The 21,666-nt window shown below is 40.8% G+C and overlaps 1 protein-coding gene and 1 pseudogene across 2 annotated transcripts; one reads left to right on the top strand and one right to left on the bottom strand.

The window, feature by feature from the left end:
• Nucleotides 1–6,916: 6,916 nt before the first annotated feature.
• LOC308395022 (ras-related C3 botulinum toxin substrate 2-like) lies at nucleotides 6,917–9,844 on the bottom strand (the record flags this gene model as incomplete). Its single annotated transcript, XM_080879677.1, has 5 exons — nucleotides 6,917–7,401; nucleotides 8,608–8,741; nucleotides 9,048–9,207; nucleotides 9,606–9,708; nucleotides 9,810–9,844. 4 exons carry the CDS (start codon nucleotides 9,842–9,844, stop codon nucleotides 8,611–8,613), a joined length of 429 nt encoding a protein of 142 aa, XP_080735803.1. The 3' UTR covers nucleotides 6,917–7,401; nucleotides 8,608–8,610.
• A 3,650-nt stretch (nucleotides 9,845–13,494) lies between these two features.
• Nucleotides 13,495–19,036, top strand: LOC308396009 (kallikrein-8-like; annotated as a pseudogene). The gene is made up of 6 exons: nucleotides 13,495–13,543; nucleotides 14,726–14,902; nucleotides 15,063–15,240; nucleotides 18,307–18,359; nucleotides 18,624–18,781; nucleotides 18,881–19,036. The product of its transcript is annotated as a kallikrein-8-like (transcript).
• Nucleotides 19,037–21,666: the final 2,630 nt, after the last annotated feature.

The following is a 21,666-nucleotide window of genomic DNA, read 5'->3' on the forward strand; positions in this document are numbered from 1 at the left end:
TATTGGAGAGTACATTCATAAATTGTGTGTATCACACACACAAACACACATCCACTAAACTCTCTCGTTCTATATCTCTCCCTCTCTCTGGTGAATGATGGAAGTTTGGTGGACTGTGTGGTTTGTCTGGCTGAAAGTTGTGTTTTTTTTATGTGTGGCGTGTTGTGAGGCTGATGATGAGTTAGTGTAATTGTGTATGGTGTTGTTAGTGTAGTTTATGTGGCGTTAGTGGTTTTTCCTGGATGCAGAGCAGGTCAGTATGCTGTGGACTTTTACACCACCATGTTAGGGATGGAGTAAAGTAACAAAGCTTGCGTGGAGAAGCTGCTGCAGGGGCTTCCTCAGCTGAGCTCTGAGGACAGAGCTGTCCTGGATGCTAACTTTTCTTTGGAGGAGATTAGTGCTGCTGCTGGTCAGCTGGCTCCTGCACAGGGTGGGCTGCCTGCAGACTTCTGTAAAAGACTGTTACTGGCATCGAGTCATCATGTGGGGCTCTCTCTTCTCCCTAAAAAACAGAGATTTGTCTCTGCTTAGAAATGGAGACGTGGCTCTGTTATGCACAGATTACTAACTTCCTTCAAAGGTACTGGCCACCAGGCCGAAACACTTTGTGAAATGAATCACTCACAGAGATCAGTCGTACTGTGTACCACACAGCTCTAATGTGAACAAGAGTTTTCTCATGAGAGACTTGGTAGTTATTTGTAAATTTCACAGTTTGATGTTGGAATAATTTCTTTAGATTAAGAGAAAGTGTTTGATAGGACTGACAATCTTTTTTGTTTTTCCATTATGAGAAGTTTTGCTTTTTGGAGGTGGATTTTTGTCACTTTTGGGGCTGTTGTATCAGGCGGCTTTCTGTTTTGTAAAAGTGGATGATGGGCTGAGCTGCCCAGTGTAAGTTTGGAGAGGATCTAACTGGAATGTCCTGTTTCTGGAATATATATTGATATTGGTATATTTGTTAGAAATGTAATCTTTGTTGAATGTTTTAAGAGATAAATAAGCAAAGTTATCTGGATTTATGTTGCCAGGTTTATGTCGGAGGCCTCTGCTGGTGTTGTCATTGTTTTTCTGTTTTCATTACAGATCAGAGTGATGTGGACTTTCTCAAAAGATGTTTAGATTTGTATGAGAACCTTCAGCAAAGGTGAGCTGGTGAAAAAAATATGGTGTAACAGGTTTGTTGGTGGTCATATAGAGACTTTTTTTTTTTTTTTTAGGAAAAGAAGAGTCTTGGAGGTTGCCATGGAGACGGTCTGTGTCAGACTGTCTAAACCAAAAATGGATGCTGTACATACACTGATAAATGTCATTTCTGGAGTGGCCAGATTGAAATCCAGAGAAAACTATGCTAGAGGTGAAAGGTCAAACATTGGTCATCATGTTGAGATTTTTTTAATACCACAGACTGACAAAGAAAAGTGAAATTTGTGAATTTTAAAGGTGCAAGATGTGCTGTGTTCAGTCGCAGGGCCTTGCCTTTTATTTCATTTGTCTTTGGTTTTTATTTGTGCTCTTGTAATTATTTTGTGATAAAACTTTTTCTATTTTGAGATGAAGATTCAAGTGGAAATCTTTGTGTGTCTGTCTCTCTCCCTTGGTTTCTGTAGAGGTACAGTGTGGGGGCGCCTGGATAAATGTTAAACAGAAGCTAGATGTAGTGTTCCTCCACTGTCCATTAAGGATATGAGGAAAAGAAATGGTCAAGAACAAAGTGTATGGTGTATTTATAAAAGAAAATGGCTTTTAAATTGTATACCAAAACCACCACCAGAAAGTCAACTACAACTTGTTACATAATCATCATGACTGTTGTATCAGTTTAACAGTTTATGGGTTGACTTCTTTCAGTTCATTCACTGTTTACATCATGAAGGAAAAAGAAGGCAACAGGCTGAGAAATGAAGCTGTTGTGTGTCTTTGTGGCCACACGGGGGCAGTGCTGCATAAATAGTAGAATCTCTTCCTGGACACTTTTTCTAGACCTTTTTAAATGACTAATAAAGACAACAACAAAATGAATTACATCAGGATCTGATATGGTTTTGTTTTTTTGTTGAGCTTTATATATTTCAGAATGCCTAGAGTTTGTTTGTTTCCCATGTTTTGTGATACAGAACATCTCCTCTCAGACGGCTGTTGTCTCATAATGGGTCATTACCTGGTCTGATGGGGTGTTTGTTCCATTTATAAATCAAGTGATTGATTTGTGAAATGAGAGATGGCCTCTGACCTGCTGACTGGTGTCTGATCTTCTCTGCTCCCCTCAAATTTGACAACTACTCAGCTAATGTGATGGTGGACAGGAAGTCACTAAACCTGGGACTCTGGAAACACATTTCTAGGGATAAAAAGTTAATGTAGATCGTTTCAGGAGATAAATATGAAATGATCGATTTGGTGATTATACTAATATAGTAAGAAAATAATGCATGAAAAAAAGATTTTTTATCTATACACTTAAGCAACGACCAGAGTCTTAGAATTGCGCTTTCACCAGGTTTTACTTGACTGAACAACAGAACTTCTCTGTCTCCTTTATAAGGGGTCACATCCTGAGTTACACAATGAGTCTTTCAAATGTGTGCGATAACCCACTGCATGTGTAGTCGTGCTGAGACCGCGTGGTCTTACTTTTATTACCCCTTGATTCAGCTGTGACCTGCTTATCAAGTCTTTTTACAAGTACATCATAATTATCTGCTCTGTGCAGACATAAGTTGAGCAATGGTTTAACAAACTTTCCCATCAAAAACATGAAGGTTTAGCTTTAAGCTTATTTGTCCAAACAACAAAGGATAAACTGCCAGCACCTGGACTGAAACAGAACATAGTAGTGTTGGATGTAAGTAAAGGAAATACAAGTATAACTGTGACTATGGAACAAATCTCCTTCAATGTTAAACCTTAATGTTAACCTGATTGTGTTTATTAGAAAAATCAGCCATTACAGTGTCTGTGATTGCTTCACATAGTTAACTCTGGTTGTCTGTGGGTTTGTGTCAAACTTGGAGTGAACAAAAGCATAAAAACTGTGGAAGATGCAGACTGTGAAAGTCTAGTTTATTTCATGAATACAATTATTTTTTACAGTCGCTCGAACAAAGTAGCGTACATTCATGATAAAGTAAATACCACAACACAACATGGACAGTAAGAAGTAAACTGAATTGTCTTAGAACTTATTATATTCTTTAAGCTTAAAAGCAACACCCAGGATTAGACTGTTTGTGTTTTAAGCCTTTTATTCAAAGCTAGTATGTGTCAACACTTCTTTCTGCCAGCAGCATTATTGAAGTGACACTTTAACGACACTTTACCTGCTGATGCTTCACATCACAATCTTTATGACGAAAAAGCTCAGATGTCTGTGCTGTCACTTGTTATGAAAATGGACAGAACCTGGGCTCAGGCTTCCTCTTCTTCTTTCCTTCCTCTTTAATAATAACCATAGATCAGTAAAACAGCCATATTTTTAAACAAATGATTGTGATGAAGAGAATTTTTTTTCCAGTGTGCATGAACTCAAAATCTTTTAAGTTTAAATCTTTTTTGTTTACCAACAACTGGGCAAATCCAAACTTGATGTACCAGGTCAACTCAGCTCCTGCCTTGACCTCCCCTCTGCTGAGCGTACACACACACACACACACACACACACACACACACACACACACACACACACACACACACACACACACACACACACAACATAAAGCAACATTAAATAACGGATCTTTCATCTGAAATAATTACAGTTTGTATAAATTTACACTGAAGACCAAAATACACACACATACATAAAACCCATAAATCACTAAAACCTATTAAAACACATGGAAAATTACCTCATTTGTTGTGCTATTCAAAGATGTGTATGTGTGTGTATTCAGGCCAAGTCATAAAGAAAACAATAGAGGTCAATATACTTTATGTTCTACAGTCGCTGCAGATTAATGAAATATAGTGGAAACCTGAAGATCCTAGGTATAGTAGTTTGTGGGAAATAAATACAGTGACGTGACCATTTAGCTCTTGTGGCATGAAACTGCTTAGTGCATTATTATTTGCATTTCTACAATATGATATTTGTTTAATAATTGATTAATTTAGTGCATAAAATAGTTGATAAATAAAATGTCAAATATCTAATCTAAGGGAGTGTCTTTGACACATGCTGACTGCATTCTTCTTATAACCAGAACAGGAAGTGAGATCAGAGGAGAACAAGAGTGAGCAGTTTGGTGAAAGGAACAGGAAGGATGAAGAAGAGGTGAACATCCACACAGTTTAAAAGGAGACATTATGGCACAATAAGAGCACAAGCTCTAAGATGAAGACTGGTAATGATTAAAAACTGCACTAAATAGTATCATTCTGTGACTTCACACTTTAGGTAGTGCATAACATTTACCACTTTATATAAATTTTACTATATGTTTAAATAAATAAAAACAAATAACTTTAAAAGGTGCTGTTATTGAGTGAAAATTCAAAAGACTTCAGGGCTGGGGAGGAAAAGGGAGAAAGATGGAGGAACACAGCACACATAAGAAACAGGTTAGAGTGGACATGAAGTCAAAGTCAGCGACATGTCCAATAATAAAGACCTTCCACCTGGCTACATACAGTGGGGCAAAAAAGTATTTAGTCAGCCACCGATTGTGCAAGTTCCCCCACCTAAAATGATGACAGAGGTCAGTAATTTGCACCAGAGGTACACTTCAACTCTTCAACTGTGAGAGACAGAATGTGAAAAAAAAATCCATGAATTCACATGGTAGGATTTGTAAAGAATTTATTCGTAAATCAGGGTGGAAAATAAGTATTTGGTCACCTCAAACATGGAAAATCTCTGGCTCTCACAGACCTGTAACGTCTTCTGTAAGACGCGTTTCTGTCCCCCAGTGAAACTGGTTCACCCGAAAGATAAAACGCCAAAACACAGACTTAACAATGTGGTGTATGCTGTACAGTGCAGCGAGGAATGCCCAGACCTCTACATTGGAGAGACCAAACAGCCACTTCACAAGTGCATGGCACAACACAGAAGAGCCACCTCCACAGGACAAGACTCAGCAGTCCATCTGCATCTTAAGGATAAAGGACACTCTTTCGAGGATGCCAATGTTCACATTTTGGACAGAGAGGACAGATGGTTTGAAAGAGGAGTGAAAGAAGCCATCTATGTCCACTGTGAGCGACCATCTTTGAACAGAGGCGGGGGTTTACGACACCAACTCTCTGCCATCTATAATCCAGTTTCGAGTTCCCTCCCCAGACGCCTTAACGCCCACTCACATCCTGGGCCATCTGATCTCAGGAATTCGCATGATAAGGTGGGGCCAGGTTTCACAATGAACTCACCCGAAACTCTGGCTGATTGGGACCCACACCCAGTTTCACACCTTGGCTCAGGCGATTAGAGGATCATCAGGGGGTCCTTTTGTCCCTCTGTGGGGGGATACTCCCACTAGGTTTATATCTGGGACTCTCCACCATTTGACCTTAGAACTAAAGAAGCTTCTCGGATGAGAGGTGAAACGTCTTCAAGTAACTTACAGTTTTTTACAGACCTAGGACACATTTCTCAATACTTAGGTCACATTTGCAAAACTCCTCACACAGTGAGCACAACAGAAGTCTATGTGGGCTAAACTGAGGACCAGTTATCATTGTTTTGGCACAAAATGCATTCAATGACTACATCTCTCAAATTTCATGAATTATCTTCTCACTCAGACACAACAACTGCCAAAAACCTTTGTACGTGCAGGACATTTTGCATGTGCTTACATACTGTTTTCAAAACTGTTAAACTTATGGCCAAAACAATAACACAATGCAAAACTTGAAAAGACAGCAAAATCCAACAGCAATATTTTATTGACACATATTTTAAATCTAAAAATGCAGTTTAACCAGCCACAGCTTATTCTCATTGTAGATGAACATCTACACAGGTGTTACTCCTTCAATTTTTCAACTCCTTCAATTCTGGCAGCCAGAAGATTCTTTCCTAGGTGTATTGCCCTAGATGACATAAGATGTGATGTGGATGAGAACCTGTGGCCAAATGGAGAAGACCGAGTAGATTAGCATTACTATTGTATGAGTATCAGTGGATGGTGTGTATACAAATTCTTGTATTTTGGGATTACTTAGTGCAGAAAAATAAAAATACATAAACAAATATTAATGAATTCTGCATGATGCCTGATTCATTCCAGTAACATATATTGAAATTATAAACAGAGATGTTTCCTTGTTTTACACAGGAAAACACTGTGTAATGCTACATGTTGTTAGTGTTTTTTAGGTCATTGTTTTGTGGGTGACAAAGTGTGTTTGTCGGCTGTCAACCTTTGCTAGTGTTCTGGAAGAATGAGTTTATTTGAGACCTGAATGAAGTGTTTTGGTAGTTGTAGTGCATTTTGAATGTGAAATGAACTGCTTTGCCACGCTGAGGGTCAGTTAGGAGAATTGTGTGAAGAGTTTTGCAAAAGTGACCTAAGTATTGAGACATGTGTCCTAGCGTCTGTAAAAAACTGTAAAGAAGTCCAGACGCTTTTCTTTGCAAGCTCCTTTGACTACAATGACCTGGATGACTGAGAACCTTCACAGACATGAAGGTGTTTTGGCAAAAAAAGCTGGTCAAACATTAAACTGCAAAACTGAAAGTGCTGTTTGAGTCTGAACATTTTCAACTCACCACCAGAAAAAGATGCTGTTCTCCACAATATGTAAATAAGGATAGAGTATAGGCGATATCAGCAGCTGGATCAAAATGAGAATTTTATATCCCCCATAGTTGAGTATAGGCATTCAATCCAAAAGGTCACATGTTGTGGAGAAATAATGTGAATCTTTTGTGCAATCAAATGTTTTATTTTTATTTTAATAGCACAACAAATAATACATTTGTTAATAAATCTTATTCAGACACAAGTTTGCTTGTTGCTTGCTTCCTCACAAACGACCATTTCTGCTCCTTACATTCATCACCCTGAAAACAGCACAGTGAACAAATCATACTGAAACACTGTGTTTATTTCAGTTACAAAAGTTATTTTTATTTTAGGTTTCATGAAACACATATATATTGTTGGCAGTACTTTAGATGAAGGCAGCATGCTGCTCTCAGACTTACACTTAAACTCAAAGGGTCTATAATCTCTAAACTGATATATTTTACAAAGAAATCCTGTCTGGGCAGCGTCTGGATTTGGACTTAAGAGCTCGTTGGCATTTCTAAAACAATAGCAAACCTGCACACCATACATTGTTTGGTTTTTTGTTTTGTTTAAAGTTGTAGATATACATTAGAGACATGGCAGATTTGCATATATTCTTCAGGGTCTGCAGTCCTTTTCTCTTCTTCTGTGCTCCTGTGAGAATCTAAAACAAAGGTCACATAAATCATGGGGTTAAATTGATGCCTGTGGGACAAAATTACTCCAACAATATTCAGGACAAATTTATTTTTCCTCTGCAAAAAAATGAAATTGAGTACAAAGCATGTGAAACTTTTCTGTCTTGTGTTGTGTTCATTTATGTCTTTTCTTTTCTCTTTAATGTTTCTGTCCATTATATGTGCAAGAACAAACTTCTGAATCACCTCTTAGTGATAAGTGTCTACAGTTTCCTTTCTCGTTTGGCTCTGGATGAAGGCAGTCGCACTTTTCTCCTCTCCCTCTTCCTTCTCTTTCCTGCTTGGCTTCTCAATGTCCTTGTCTAGTCTCGTCTACTTTTCTACTTTTGCCCTGGATGACTCTCACGGTCTGTTACAACCTAAAAGAGGAATTATGGATTTGAACAACTGGTCCCTGAATGCAATTGACACGCTCTTCTCAACGAGAAGCCTGGGCTTGAGTAAGTCCGAGTGTCCTAGAGGGACGTTCCCCTCTGGATACACAATGGACGGGTGGAGGAACTGGAGGGTCGTGTGCCTGGCGGGACTGTCAATCGAGGACATTGTAGACATCTACCTTTTCGGAACCATGATAACAGGGTTCTTGCTGTTCGGAGTTGGCTTGGCCCTGGCTTATCAAGGAAGGCGGAGTCGACTTTTCAAAACCCCACAAGGCTGCCCGCTATGATGGAAATGATGGGACGGGTCGTGACTTCTCAAAATGGGCTCATTGAACGCAGCACGGATAAGATCTTGGAGAAGCTCACGGCAGTCTCTGCTCTCTGAGCACAAGATTGATAACATCTCAGAGAAGCTCTCCAACGGGAGACTGAGAGACCAGTGACGGACTGTTAGACCAACTGTGAAATTGACATGCAGTTGTTCGCACTAAAGGAAAACCACCATCATTTCATGCAGCTACCGTATCGGTGTCAGCTGTGGTCTCAAGGCTGGAGCTGATACGTATGTATGTTCGGGGGGTCCAATTTCACTGCAGATGTAAACATTGCATGTGACAAATAAAAGGCTTGATTGAATAGCTTCAGACTTATGTTCAAAGAAAAGAAAAGAAGCCCTCAAACCTCTACTCTACTTTATGTGTTGATTTAATGAGCGAGTTCACTTTGTTTCTCTCTTCTCTCAAACGTCTAATCTCTCTTCCTCCTCTTCCTCTGTGTTTTATTCAGTCGTACCGTTTACAGCAGCGAGCAGGGCTTCTTCTTGACCTTGGCGGGCTGAGGGCAGAGGACGGCACGAATGGCCTCATCAAACACAGTCTTCAGACCACGCTGGGTCAAGGCTGAGCACTCCAGGTATTTGACTGCATCTATACATGCGAAGACACATATATGTTAATAAAAGAAGAGAAAGAACTACAAAGACAAAGTAAGAGAAGAAAGGTTTGCTGGTAGTGGAGAAGAATAAGTTCAACTTTCAAAGAACACTATAGTCAACTACAGCTACTATACTTTTACTGTGATGCCAGGAAATGAGGGGAATAACAAAAATTTGCAGAGGCAGTCAGGCTACAAAGTTCTCTAGCATCTTCATCTGCTAGTTTCATATCTTCACTGGTGAGGAGAGCTTCAAATCTTAAAGTGCTTTTCAAGCAAATAAAGTAAGAGTGACTGACCTATCTCCTTAGCCAGAGCTAGGCCCTGTGGATAGGTGATAGGCGCCAGCTTCTTGTCCTTCAGTTTCTCAATGGTATCCTTTTCATCCCTCAGATCCAGCTTAGTGCCAACCAGGATGATGGGCGTGGAGGGGCAGTGGTGACGGACCTCAGGGTACCACTGGCAGAATACAGAGTAAAGGAAAACTAAATAAGAGGCAAGAAAGGGGAACACGCAAAATCAAGGAACGTGTTAGAGGCAAAAAACAGAATCAAAGGTGGAGGGAGATGAAGCTCTGATGCCAGGTGTTACAGAAAGGTGGATGAAGGCATGAAAAACAAATGATATGCTGTAGCTATTAAAGATGAGAGAAATACATCATCCAACTTTCACCCACAGCATCAATCATTCATTCACATCAATTATTAGACCTGTTTAGGCTTTTTCTCCATTTTGTAATCCAAGTACCTATTTTTTTTCTCTATAATAAATTACTGCTTTTGTTCCGTTTGTTCTTTTTTACATTTTGTTCCTCGGCAGCTGAGAGACAGGCCTCATAAAAAACAGCCAAAACTCACCTTAGCTCTGACGTTCTCATAGGATGCCGGGCTAACCAGGGAGAAGCAGATTAGGAAAACATCCTGGATGGAGAGACAAGGAGACAAAGAATTAGAATAGCTGCTGCAGTTTTAATTAGCTGACATGTTATATAAGTTCTGTCTGTGTAACTTTATGTCCATTAGTTACTGTGTGTGCCTGTGTGAGTATGTGTGATTCTGTACCGTCTGTGGCTAGGACAGTGGGCGGAGCCTGTCATAATCTTCCTGTCCAGCTGTTTCCCAGAGGCCCAGGTTGACCGGCTTGCTGTCCACCATCACATTAGCTGAATATTTGTCGAATCTGTGGGGAGAGTAGAGAAGGTCAGCGATCAGCCAACAAGTCATAGGCAACCTTTCATTTCATTGGTTATTCATTCATTCAACAATCTTTCAATTCACTGATTGTTTAACCAGTGAAACTCCTGTAATGGAGAAAAAAACAGGACCATACTTGAAATACCACTGTTCACAAAAACATTAACAACAACATTACTTTGGTTAGTTTGACACAAAAGCCATCCTAACCATGTCTAGTAAGAGAGAATAATACATAATAAGGCAGGGCTGCCCCCGTGTGGTCTCATAGTAGAATAACAGTTTAATTTCTCATTTTTAAAAACTTGAGAAATTTCATATTCATATTCAAATGTATTCAGGCTCAAATGAAACTGATAACACAAATGTTTGCAGACACAGATGTTTTTTTTACAGAAAGAAAGAGACTAGTGTACCAGATTAATCCTGTTTTATGGCCTGTCCGAGGTCTACCCCGCCCTTTGCCTAATGACAGCTGGGATGGGCTTCAGCCTCCTTAATGACCCAGTAGTTAAAAAGATGGATGGATTTCCTGAAATAGAAAAGTCACTGAAATAACGTTAACTGTCAAACATAGAACAACTATGACAAACAGTCAACACTATCTGAGATCCTGCTGGTGGTTAGGGAGGATATACGTGATTCTGTTTGTTGTTTAAACATATTTATAGAGTTAAGAGTTCAGATTGCTGGAAGAACAACATTCACGCAGTCTGATTGCTGTTTTTCTCCCAAAATGTAGAAACACCTGCTAACCATGGCACACTCTGCTTTTCCATTAGGTCTGTGCAAATACTACTTAAGTACACTCATCCTCCTGTGCCATTAGTGATATTAACAGAGTGTATTTTTTGACATATATAATATAGTTAGTATAGTTATTATACTAGCCGTAGCTGCCCCGCTTATTTTAGACATTCACAATAAAAAAGTAAGCGATAATATTTCAATATCAAACGTCATAATTAAGGTCAACATCTAAATAATGCTGTGTACAGACTCACACAGGTGTTAAATTACAGCATAAACTTACCTTAGACCTTCCTCCGTCATTCTCCTCCTAATTGTGCTCGGAGACACAGAAAACATATCGGCAATTACCCCGATGGTTATCCCGGACAGCACTAAAGTCCTGAGTGCTGCAGCCGGGATTTCAAGACGTGGACGACCAACATTTGAAGACTGTTCTTCCTCGGCGTATTCCAAACGAACACGGTGCTGAATTGATCTTAAACTTTCGACAATGCTGTCATCGATGCTAACATCTTGAAGAGCAATTATCATCCCAAGCATTTCAGAAACATCATCTAAACGACTCAAAACAGTATCTACAGGTAAATGATCCCTCTCTATCTGATCTGCTAAAATGAGCAGAATTGACTGAAGTTCACACCAGTCCGCCATCCTCCCTGACCTTTGACCTAGCACGTTTTTGCTACCTGTGGCAGCCGTCCGCGGAGCAGGTATCCAGGAAAACTAGTCGATAGTAAACGATCAGCCAATAGGCGCAAAAGTCAAGCCCACTTGTTGTGTGCCCACCTTATTACTAAATTAGGCAGAGCACTCTGAATTGAATCAGGACATAAAGCACGGTCTTTATGTTGCTTTATTGAACACTGTCCATCTTACAACTAGCCACTTAACGGGGCTTCCTTCGGACAACCACATCCGGTTCAAAGGTCATCACATTAAGACATAGCCATATCAATACATGACACCCCCCTTTTCCTTAGATTCAAACTTTAGTTGTAATAACTTTTATGTCTTTTTTTCCCCCAACATTGAACATTCTTCTTGTCTTACTTTCTAACAATTATATAATCTAAATGTCTCACCACACATGTACCTTTCTTTTTTCAATATATACATGTCGAAATACACATATGAACTTGAAACTTGCCAAATGTAAGTTACCTCTTCACCTTAACATATTATAGTTCATTTCACCACAAAATCACGAAACCTCTCGGGTATCTTTTTAGCCCTCTGTGATCTACTTGGTCTCTCTGGCCCCTGGGAGCCCTCTTGTGGTGTTGGAGTGAAGGTGTCAGTCTTTGTGGGTGTTTCACCTTCCTCCCTTTCAGGTATTGTGTCATAGTGTCCTTCTCTGGTCTCATTTGTCTCGTATTTCTTCACATGTGTGGTATTCCGGTGATAGCGAGCTCCTGTTGGTGATTCAATAATGACTTGGTTTCCAGTTCTGCTTACAACTTTGTGTGGTGTTGCGTTGAATGGTGTTGTAAACTTGTCCACTTTGTCTTGTTGAACCAGCACTGTGTCTTCCTATTTTTATTTATTTTTTATTTTTATTTTATTTATTTTTATTTTATTTTTCTGAAATTACACACGTTACTAACGTGTGTAATTTCAGAAAAATAGCTCTACCATTGACCAATCTCACCTGTCCTAAGGTTATTTTTCTCACCTCCTATCACTTCCTGTTCCAACACATGGTTGTGTTTTTGTGTAGCTTATCTGGATAGCCGAAATAACTAAAAACTTATAGATAACTTCTTATTTCATAGTTTAATCTTCACTTGCTTCATCCGAAGCACACTCTCTTGTATTCACTCCCTGTATTTTTAGGAATTTGCTACCTTAGCTTAGCTAAGCCAAATAACACACACCAATTAGTTAAACTACATGAATGTCTCAAAGCCATAAAGACCTGGATGACCTCTAATTTCTGCTTTTAAATTCAGATAAAACTGAGGTTATTGTACTCGGCCCTTAAAATCTTAGAAATATGGCATCTAACCAGATTCTTACTCTGGATGGCGTTACCTTGGCCTCCAGTAACACTGTGAGGAACCTTGGAGTGATTTTTGACGAGGACATGTCCTTCAATGCACATATTAAACAACTATGTAAGACTGCTTTCCTCGATTTGAGCAACATCTCTAAAATTAGAAATATCCTGTCTCAGAGTGAAGCTGCAGTTATTACTTCCAGGTTGGACTACTGTAATTCATTATTATCAGGATGTCCTAAAAACTCCCTGAAAAGCCTTGTAGTACCATATCACCCTATTAGAGCACTTCACTCTCACACTGCAGGCTTACTTGTTGTTCCTAGAGTATTTAGAAGTAGAATACGAGGGACAGCCTTCAATTTTCAGGCCCCTCTTCTGTGGAACCAGCTTCCTGTTTGGACAGACACTATCTCTACTTTTAAGATTAGGCTTAAAACTTTCCAAAATATATAATTAGGGCTGGACCAGGTGACCCTGAATCCTTCCTTAGTTATGCTGCAATGCGGTGGGCTGCTGGGGGATTCCCATGATGCACTGAGTATTTCTTCTTCAGTCACCTTTCTCACTCACTATGTGTTAATAGACCTCTCTGCACTGAATCATACTTGTTATTAATCTGTCTCTCTTCCACAGCATGTCTTTATCCTGTCTTCCTTCTCTCACCCCAACCGGTCCCAGCAGATGGCCCCGCCCCTCCCTGAGCCTGGTTCTGCTGGAGGTTTCTTCCTGTTAAAAGGGAGTTTTTCCTTCCCACTGTCGCCAAAGTGTTTGCTCAACTGAAAGGCAGTTGTTAGAGGGTGAATGGCAGGAACACTGTGTCTGCTGCCTCTTCTCTTGCCTCTGTGTATCAGTGAGTATTCAACAACAGTTTCTATATTTAACTGCAGGTTCTTACTGCATAATTCTGTCTGTATAATATGAAAATGATTCAATGCATCGAGTTATGCCAAACCTCACAGAAACTGTGCACGGTGGGTATTCTGAATTGCTGCTCGGCACATATATGCAGACCACAGTCAGAGCCTTACCCTCTGCAGCTTGAAGTCACACAGAGGTAACCCACTCGCTCTCTGTCAGCACGCAGTCGCAGACTCGTGAGCGAGGTTTTTTTTTTCTTTTGTTTTGCTCTTCTACTCTTAAGAGCTCCATTAGCCACACAGAGGGCACAATATGTTCTGCATTGCTTCTCAAAGTTAGCATTGGTTAGTGATCATGGCCTGTTTTAGGTTTATAAATCATTGGTTTACACCACATTCCTCTGAATTAATGTCACAAATTGACAAACTGACAGTGAGATACAGTGAAGCGTGTAGAACATGTAATTCAAATCAGAGCACGAGCAGAACAAGAGCATGAAGCTGAGATCAAACTTCATTTGCTTCCATCTATAAGGTGCAGGTCACTGAGGTCTTCTGACAGAAACCTGCTGGTGGTTCCTCGTTCTAGGCTGAAAACCAAAAGAGACTAAGTGTGTCTTCAAGGCTGTTGGCTGATAATCTATGGAATGCACTAATATTACATTTGATCTCTGCGGTCTGAACATTTGAAAGAGCAGCTCTACTTATTTGTACAGGCTTAATTTTAGGTAGTGGATATTATTATTGTCTTTTAATGTTTGTATTTATTTTTATTGATTATTATTGTGAAGCACTTTCTCTATAGAAATATTTTACCTTCATTTCCCTTCTGTAACTTTATGAAAGCCAAAAGCAAAAAGAGACGATAAGTAACTTTGCATAAATGTGTGGAGCTTTGCAGCTTTGCAGTTCATAAAGCTTCATAATGACACTATGTGACTATGCAGTGTCCAATATTCAAACTGAAATGCAGTCATTAGAGAGTGAATGGCAGCAACACTATGTGTGGTGCCCTTTTCTCTTTTCTCTGTATCAGTGAGTGCTCAGCTACAGTATCTATATTTAATGGCTCTGGTCCTCACTGTGTGTTTCTGCCTTACTTCTGAGAGCAGATATTTTACAGGTACAAAGAAAAACTGGCAGTGACCTGGTGGGGCGGGGGATTCCTCTTTCAGGTGTGACGGCGAACACAGAGGTCGCTCTGCAAAAGAGAGTCATTGGAGGTGATGAATGTGAGCGACAGTATCATGTACAGCTCAGAGCAGTTTATCCACATGGACCTTCCAGCTTGTGTGGAGGCTCTTTGATCAGCGACCGCTGGATTCTGCAGCTCACCGTCTGAAGCCAGGAGGGTGAGGAGATCAGAGCAGCAACTAAAACTTGTTAACCCAAGGAATGTCTAGTAGCCATGTTTTTGCTATTCAGTAAAAAGTAAAATACATTCAGACAAGATGAGAAATAAAATATGGTGACCATCAGTAATCATGTTTTATGTTTGCTGTGCACATGCAGGACCATGTTTGCAAATCTAAGTGTGCATCAAGGGGGTCCGAACAAGAAGTGCAGATAACAGCAGAAGCTGAGATCTATACAGACAAAGACACCAGCACAGGCAGAGTTCATGACATCATGCTGCTGCAGCTACTAGCAGCTCTGATATCCAACCTATAAAACTACCTGACTGTGAGTTGTGGATGTTTCTGCTTCAGGTTCATGTGTTCTGACAGATACTGATACGTCGTGCTAACTTCAGTTTTAGATTCAAATGATACTTTGATGTTCCTGTGGCTCAAAGTTTCTTGCTTTGAAGTTTTTTTTCTTAAAGTTTCTTCTTGACCTGAGCTCTGTGCTGTGAAGTGAGTTCAGCATATGTAGAATATATTTCCTTTATCTTATCCCAACAGTGGGAATCAGGATAAGTACTCACAGGAAGCTGCTTATCAATTGAAAGCCCTGGTTATCAAGTTAACCAGGGCTTTCAATCCTAATGGATGTGGATAAACTATACTGGCAATGCAGGTTTTAAAAAGGAAGATAAAACTGTAATATTAGAAAAATATGAAGGGTTTAAATGCATAATACAGACTGAAAGTAACAGCTGCTGCAGAAAAACCAGTGTTGTGTGTGTGTGTGTGTGTGTGTGTGTGTGTGTGTGTGTGTGTGTGTGTGTGTGTGTGTGTGTGTGTGTGTGTGTGTGTGTGTGAGTGGAAAATTGCTTAGTAGTAAAAGCACTATATGAATGTGCAAGAACTTCAGATGCTTTGTTCAATAAGACTATCAGGAGGGACTATGCGCTTACCTGCTGCTCCTTGGCAGGTAGCTCCATGCCCTCCTGGGTTTTAATTGCACCTTAGAACACACATGCATCAACACTACAATGAGCGGGTGGAGGGAGGTTTGGAGTCTTCTCCCACCCCCGTTCTCTGCGGCCTGCTGGAGCGGGAGGGCTAGGAGAAGTTGGCCGTCCGACTGCGGTCTGGGGTGTGGGGCCTCCCTGCTGCTACGGAGTCGGGGTGGTCTGCCTCTCCCCACCGCAGGGAAAAGGGTAACACCACCTGGGTCTGGGTGCAATTCCCCCCTCCAGGGGCAAGGGTACCTAGACCCGGTTTGTAGAGTACGCTTGGGGAGTGTGATCGTGTGTACAGCGTCTCTTTATGTCTGTCTCCACGTTGGTTGAGTGTGGAGTAAGTGCACATGAGAGCATGAGGGTGGGAATGGATGTTTGTGTCTGTGTGTGCCTGTATGTCTGTGTCTATATGTCAGGTTGGGTATCAGACGCCACCTCTCTGGGGACACCTCAGGCCCTCCAAGATTTGGAGGCCTATCTCCACCCACCACCACTTCCCCTGCCGGTGGCGGACTCCCTCAGGTGTCGGTGCGTTGGTGGTTCTTTGTGTCTGGGGGTGGGTGTCCAGGTACACACCGGCTCACTCCTTGGTGGCCGCTTATCGGGGCCTGGAGCCTGGGGCTCGCTCGGGCCCCTTCGGAGGTGGGGTGCCCCCGGCCTCTCGGCCTGGGGCTCGGTCACTCAGGCGCAGCTGGGGGCCGGCGGAGCTCATGGGCGCGTCACTGCAACTCCCCCTGGCTTCTGCTCCGCGGCTGCTGAGTGAACCCTCATCTGGGACTCTCCTCAGCTCTTACTGGAACAGTGGCGCGGCTGCCCCTCTGTTGGTCTTCCATGGTCTCTTGTGTTCTGGGGGCCTCTGGATGTCTGGAGTTTTGACCTCCTCCATACCCGCTTCACACCCTGGAGGACGGGGCTGTGGCCCCCCCACACACTCCCTAGCAGATCGTTACATGGAGAAACCTTTGGAATACAAGCGCGCGGATCCACACAGGTATGTACACGGGTGTTCACTGCTCGTAGACCCAAATTACACCTTTCTTGGCCGCTACTTCGAAGCACATCTGTCCTGCGTGCTGCACAACAACATTGAATATTTAGTATTTACTGCTGTTTACACTTAGCTAGATTAATGCGATGGTGTTGTGTTTAGTATGTTGCTTTGTTTTTTTTTGCTTGTTTTCTATTTTTCTCTCAACAGGTGATCCAGGAGATTTTTTTTCTCCCCCCCCTTTCTCACTGTCCCTCTCCCCTTCTGTTTCTCCTTTCCTTCCTCTTTCTTTCTTCCTTTCCTTTCCTATCCCTCACTCATGTCTGTCCCGTCTGTAAAATCTGAAAATAAAATATAATAAATAATAAAAACAAAGATCGACCAAATGGACCAATACGGCAATGCCACGATGATCCATTTGGCAAAGTAAATCCATTGGGTATCCTTGTTGGTCTTCAGACAACAATTCTGATGGCTAAAGAACCAAATGGGACAGGCAAAAAAAAAAAAAAAAAAAAAGACAGCAAAAATCCTGACTGACATCACGACCTATCATTACACAGGAGAATCTGATGGATGGATAATTAAGTATTTCATTTAATTAATGTTTGAAAGACAGTTTCAGCTTTTATTCTGTCAGCTGCAAACTTTCTGCTGTTTATTAGTTTAAGAGAAAATAAAACTTAATATAACAACAGAATTTAAACATAGGCTGCAAACTGAAAAATGTCTACAAAAAAATGCTATTGAAGAATTTTAGCCCCTCCCACTGTCCATGTAGTACAGTAGGAGGGTCTAAAGTTGAAAGTTTCAAGGGATCTTCCAGGAATGGTGATGCTGCTTTTCTGGACAAATGATCTCTAAGCTTGAACTTAACCAGAGGGATATAGTACAAAGAAAATTCAACAAGGCTTGGCTTACTTTGTGTTAGCTGGCTTGAGAAAACGTAAAACACCAGTCAGTGTCACGCCGCCGGGTATATCAACTTCTCTTTTAAGCTGTGCTTTCTGCTTCACGCTCCGTGCCCACACATGTAACAAGGGCTGCTACAAAGCCCTTTAAAACAGGAAGTAGCATGTGCTGCAGTGAGCTTGAATGGTGTCCCAATGCGCTGAGCAAGCACAGTGCAAGCATGCTAGCCAGGTGTGGTGCGTGATGATAAAGTGGTGACTAAAACTCTATAAAGGACATAACTAATATAACAGCAGGTCAGGGTTACTCTTACAATTTTCTCTGGTAAGAAGTCAAAATCCTTCATATAGAACTCTGAAGTTACCTGGAGAGATGAGATCCTGCTTCATAGTACAGGCCTCAGGGCAACATTTCAAAGTTAACGTGCAAAACAATCAATATATGTATTTGTATGTAACTGACAAAAAAAAGGAGAGAAAAGCGTCCAAACACTTCTTGTGTCATTCCAGAGTTGAGGTCGCAGGTTATGGTGCCACCACTGGACTAGCTAATGAGAAAAGAAGGAAGATGATTTTTAACAAATTTGTTGTATTAAGAAAAAAGAAAACAAACCATCCAAACTGTTACTTTATTAGTAAAGAGATGTTGCAGATATTTGTACTGAAATTGTATTTTTCTTCATTTCTAATGTGTTCAAAGTAAAAACAAGCTTTTCCTGTGAGCTCAGACCATTTTATTTCTTTCTGCTGCATTTCTGCATAAAATACAAATCTGCATCATTTTTTAAAAAGTGCTTTAAGCTGAACTAATTGTCCCTTTTTTCTAGAACCTGGTGAATCACCCTCTCTTCACTGTGCAGAGACTGAGGTTGTCAGCTGTACAGAGCTCAATGATATTTTACAGAAATAATTCCCCGAGGTCCACCGAGTCAGGAGCTATCAGCACTGGTTCTGTGGACAAAGTCCTGGGAAAGATATATGTCGAGTGAGTTTGCATGATCCCTCAGCTCACAGCTGCATTTATTAAACATTCAAAATACAGAAAGATTTTATAAAACTGGGAAACTGTATTTCTGTCTTGCAGGGAGACTCTGGTGGAGGAGTGGTTCATAATGGCAGGATTTATGGGGTCTCTTCTTTTGTGGGAGATCCAGACTTTGTATGCAGAGCACCGGCTGCCTTCATGGACCTCTGTGATCCTGAGTATGCAGATTGGATCAGGAAAACTATCAACCCATAAAAAGCTGTGAGGTGTGGATAACTGTAAACAAGCTGAAATAAATAATCTTTTAGAGTTTAGCTTTGGTTTCTTTTATTCTCTTTGATATAAGCAGTAGAGGATTTCAGAATTTCTGTGTTATTTGCCAAAAGACGTTTTTTCAGCTGCACCCACACACAGTTTCTTTAGATAACTTCAACTGCAGAAAGTAAAAACTCAGCATTAAGTTTCAAATGCAGTTTTAAAGATAATGATAATATGGTGGCCCTGAAGAAAACACCCGTCAATAGAAAAAGCTGCAAAATCCTGCAAAATGTAACAGAAGTTGAATAAAACACAACGGAAATAGAAAAAAATGCAACAGGGCTGAAAAACTGAACAAACAAACAAAAAACAAACACAAATTACAACAGAAATAATAACAACGATATAAAAAAAAATAAAGTAGAAAAAAAACATTCTCATCCTAAAACTTGGTGACAAAGTGGAATATGGTAAGGAAACACTCATTTAAGTGCTGTCATTACTCAAAGGTTCCTGATAATCATGCATGAAGTGATTTCTGGAGGGGAATGAAACTTAACTGAACTGCTCCCTGTGACATTTTGACCTGTCAAACGCAGGCGTAACTCCTGTTATTCATTGTTGTATTGCAGGTCTGCTGTGCACGACGTCTGTGAATCTGAGTAATTTGGTACAGATGAAGGAATAAGACTGCTCAGATGCTTTGGGTGTCACGTAATGATCCCTCAGGTTTGGGTGTCTTTGGTGCCCTTTGATTTCAATCTACCTGCACATTGAACAGAAATCCTGCCATGACAGAACACACTAATGCCTTTTCAAGGGAGAACCGATCCTAATCTGAGCTGTCAGCCCCAAGTTCTCTGCAGTCATCAAATCAAGCATAATCTGGTTTGAACAGGCTCCCTGCCTCACTGCAAAAGCCTTTTTACCAGCTGCTGTTTGACAAACTGCAAAGCCTCTGAAGAGACTTTAGAAAGGGGGAAAAAGGATACGAAGAAAAAGCTGAACAAAAAGCTATCCATGCACTGTTTAACATTTCACTTGGAGCTTATTGACTGTATTCTATCTGTGGATTGCATTATAGCTTCTCTGAGAGCTTTGCTCCCTGAAGATTTTATGATCTGTGAACGCTGAGTCTCTCTTGTGGCTGTAAACCAGTCTGCTCAGCATGGCACTGCATGGCAGAGTTTCTCTCCATTTTTTTGAATCACCTTTGCTCAGTTGTTCTCCTAACTGGTCTCCTGAGTTTGGCTGTATTCCTGGACTTTGCCCTTTAGTTACTCTTCAGTCTCTTTGACACACAGGCTGCCAAATTTGAAATAACATTTTTAGTTTTGGAAAAAGAAGAGCGTGTCTAGCAAATTCTTGCACATCCTTGTTCTTAAATAGCACTTTTCTACTCAAGCACTCAAAGTACTTTATACACCTCATTCACCCATTCATACAAGCACTTTTCTGTACCTAAGTTCTTTCTATCTAACATTCATACTCTGATGGACACATGAAAGAGCAGTTTGGGGTTCAGTATCGTGTCCAAGGATACTTTGAGATACAGATCAGATCAGGCTGCGATCGAACCTCCAACCTTCTGATCGGTACTAATTGGACGTTTGCTGCTGCACATGTAGCATCACAGCTTAGAAGATGGTGGTGTGGAAATGTGTTTCCCATTAACAATTGACTAAGAAACTCTTAGTCAAGGGTTAACGTCACTAATGTCAGTATTTTCACTGACTCTAAAAAGGCACTGATCTTCATTAGATTAGATCAACATTGTTCCTTAATCCTGAGCTGTACAGGAAAATAGATTTCTGATACACATGTACATAAACAAATAAAGAGAGATGTTTCCCACCTGCTGAGAAGACAACAAATGCATAACCTGATTACCACCATCTCACATCCACTGATTTCTGGCACCTATAAGTGAGATTGATTTCACTGTCCTGCTGTCTTGGCCTTTAGGAGAACACAGTGAGACAGATGAAGCTTGCACCAGATGGTGGAAACACATTGATCGTGGTCTTAGACACAGCATCCACACTCTGTACATGATAGTGTGTGTATGGTGCTGTTTGCAGGAACTTGATGAGGCTTTGCTTAAGTGGAAATCCACTGATGTTCAAGCCCCAGGGAAGTGGGCGGGGGGATAGGACCTCTGGGGCCCTCTTCCTGATGGAGCCCTACCTGACTCCTTTCACTGCTAAAGCAAGAATGGTGCCACAACTCATTGAAACAATACTTCATTTCATCAGAATCATCAAATGATTGTGTTAAAAACAACCGTCCAGTGTACTTGCATGGCAAACATCGTGATTAGATATTCAAGAAGAGCCTCTTAAAGATGAAGGTCTGTGTCTCTTGACCTAAACACATAATCCAGTTAAATCTGATTTATGTTCATTAATGCCCCTCACACTGTAACTTAAAGTAATAAATCGGTCACTGATTAATTACAGAAGTACGTCTGTGAGCATAAAGATGTAAGCCTTGGACCATCAGGATAAAATGTGGTTGGGAAACTTAACAAGCTTTGATAAAACTTCATCAGTAGCTCAAGCAAGACCTCAAAACCTTCGATCACCACGGGTGGTTAGCAGACTGTGGTTGTACCATGCAGCCTAACA

Source organism: Rhamphochromis sp. 'chilingali', assembly GCF_963969265.1.
Source record: "Rhamphochromis sp. 'chilingali' genome assembly, chromosome: 4".
In the NCBI taxonomy this organism is placed as follows: domain Eukaryota; kingdom Metazoa; phylum Chordata; class Actinopteri; order Cichliformes; family Cichlidae; genus Rhamphochromis; species Rhamphochromis sp. 'chilingali'.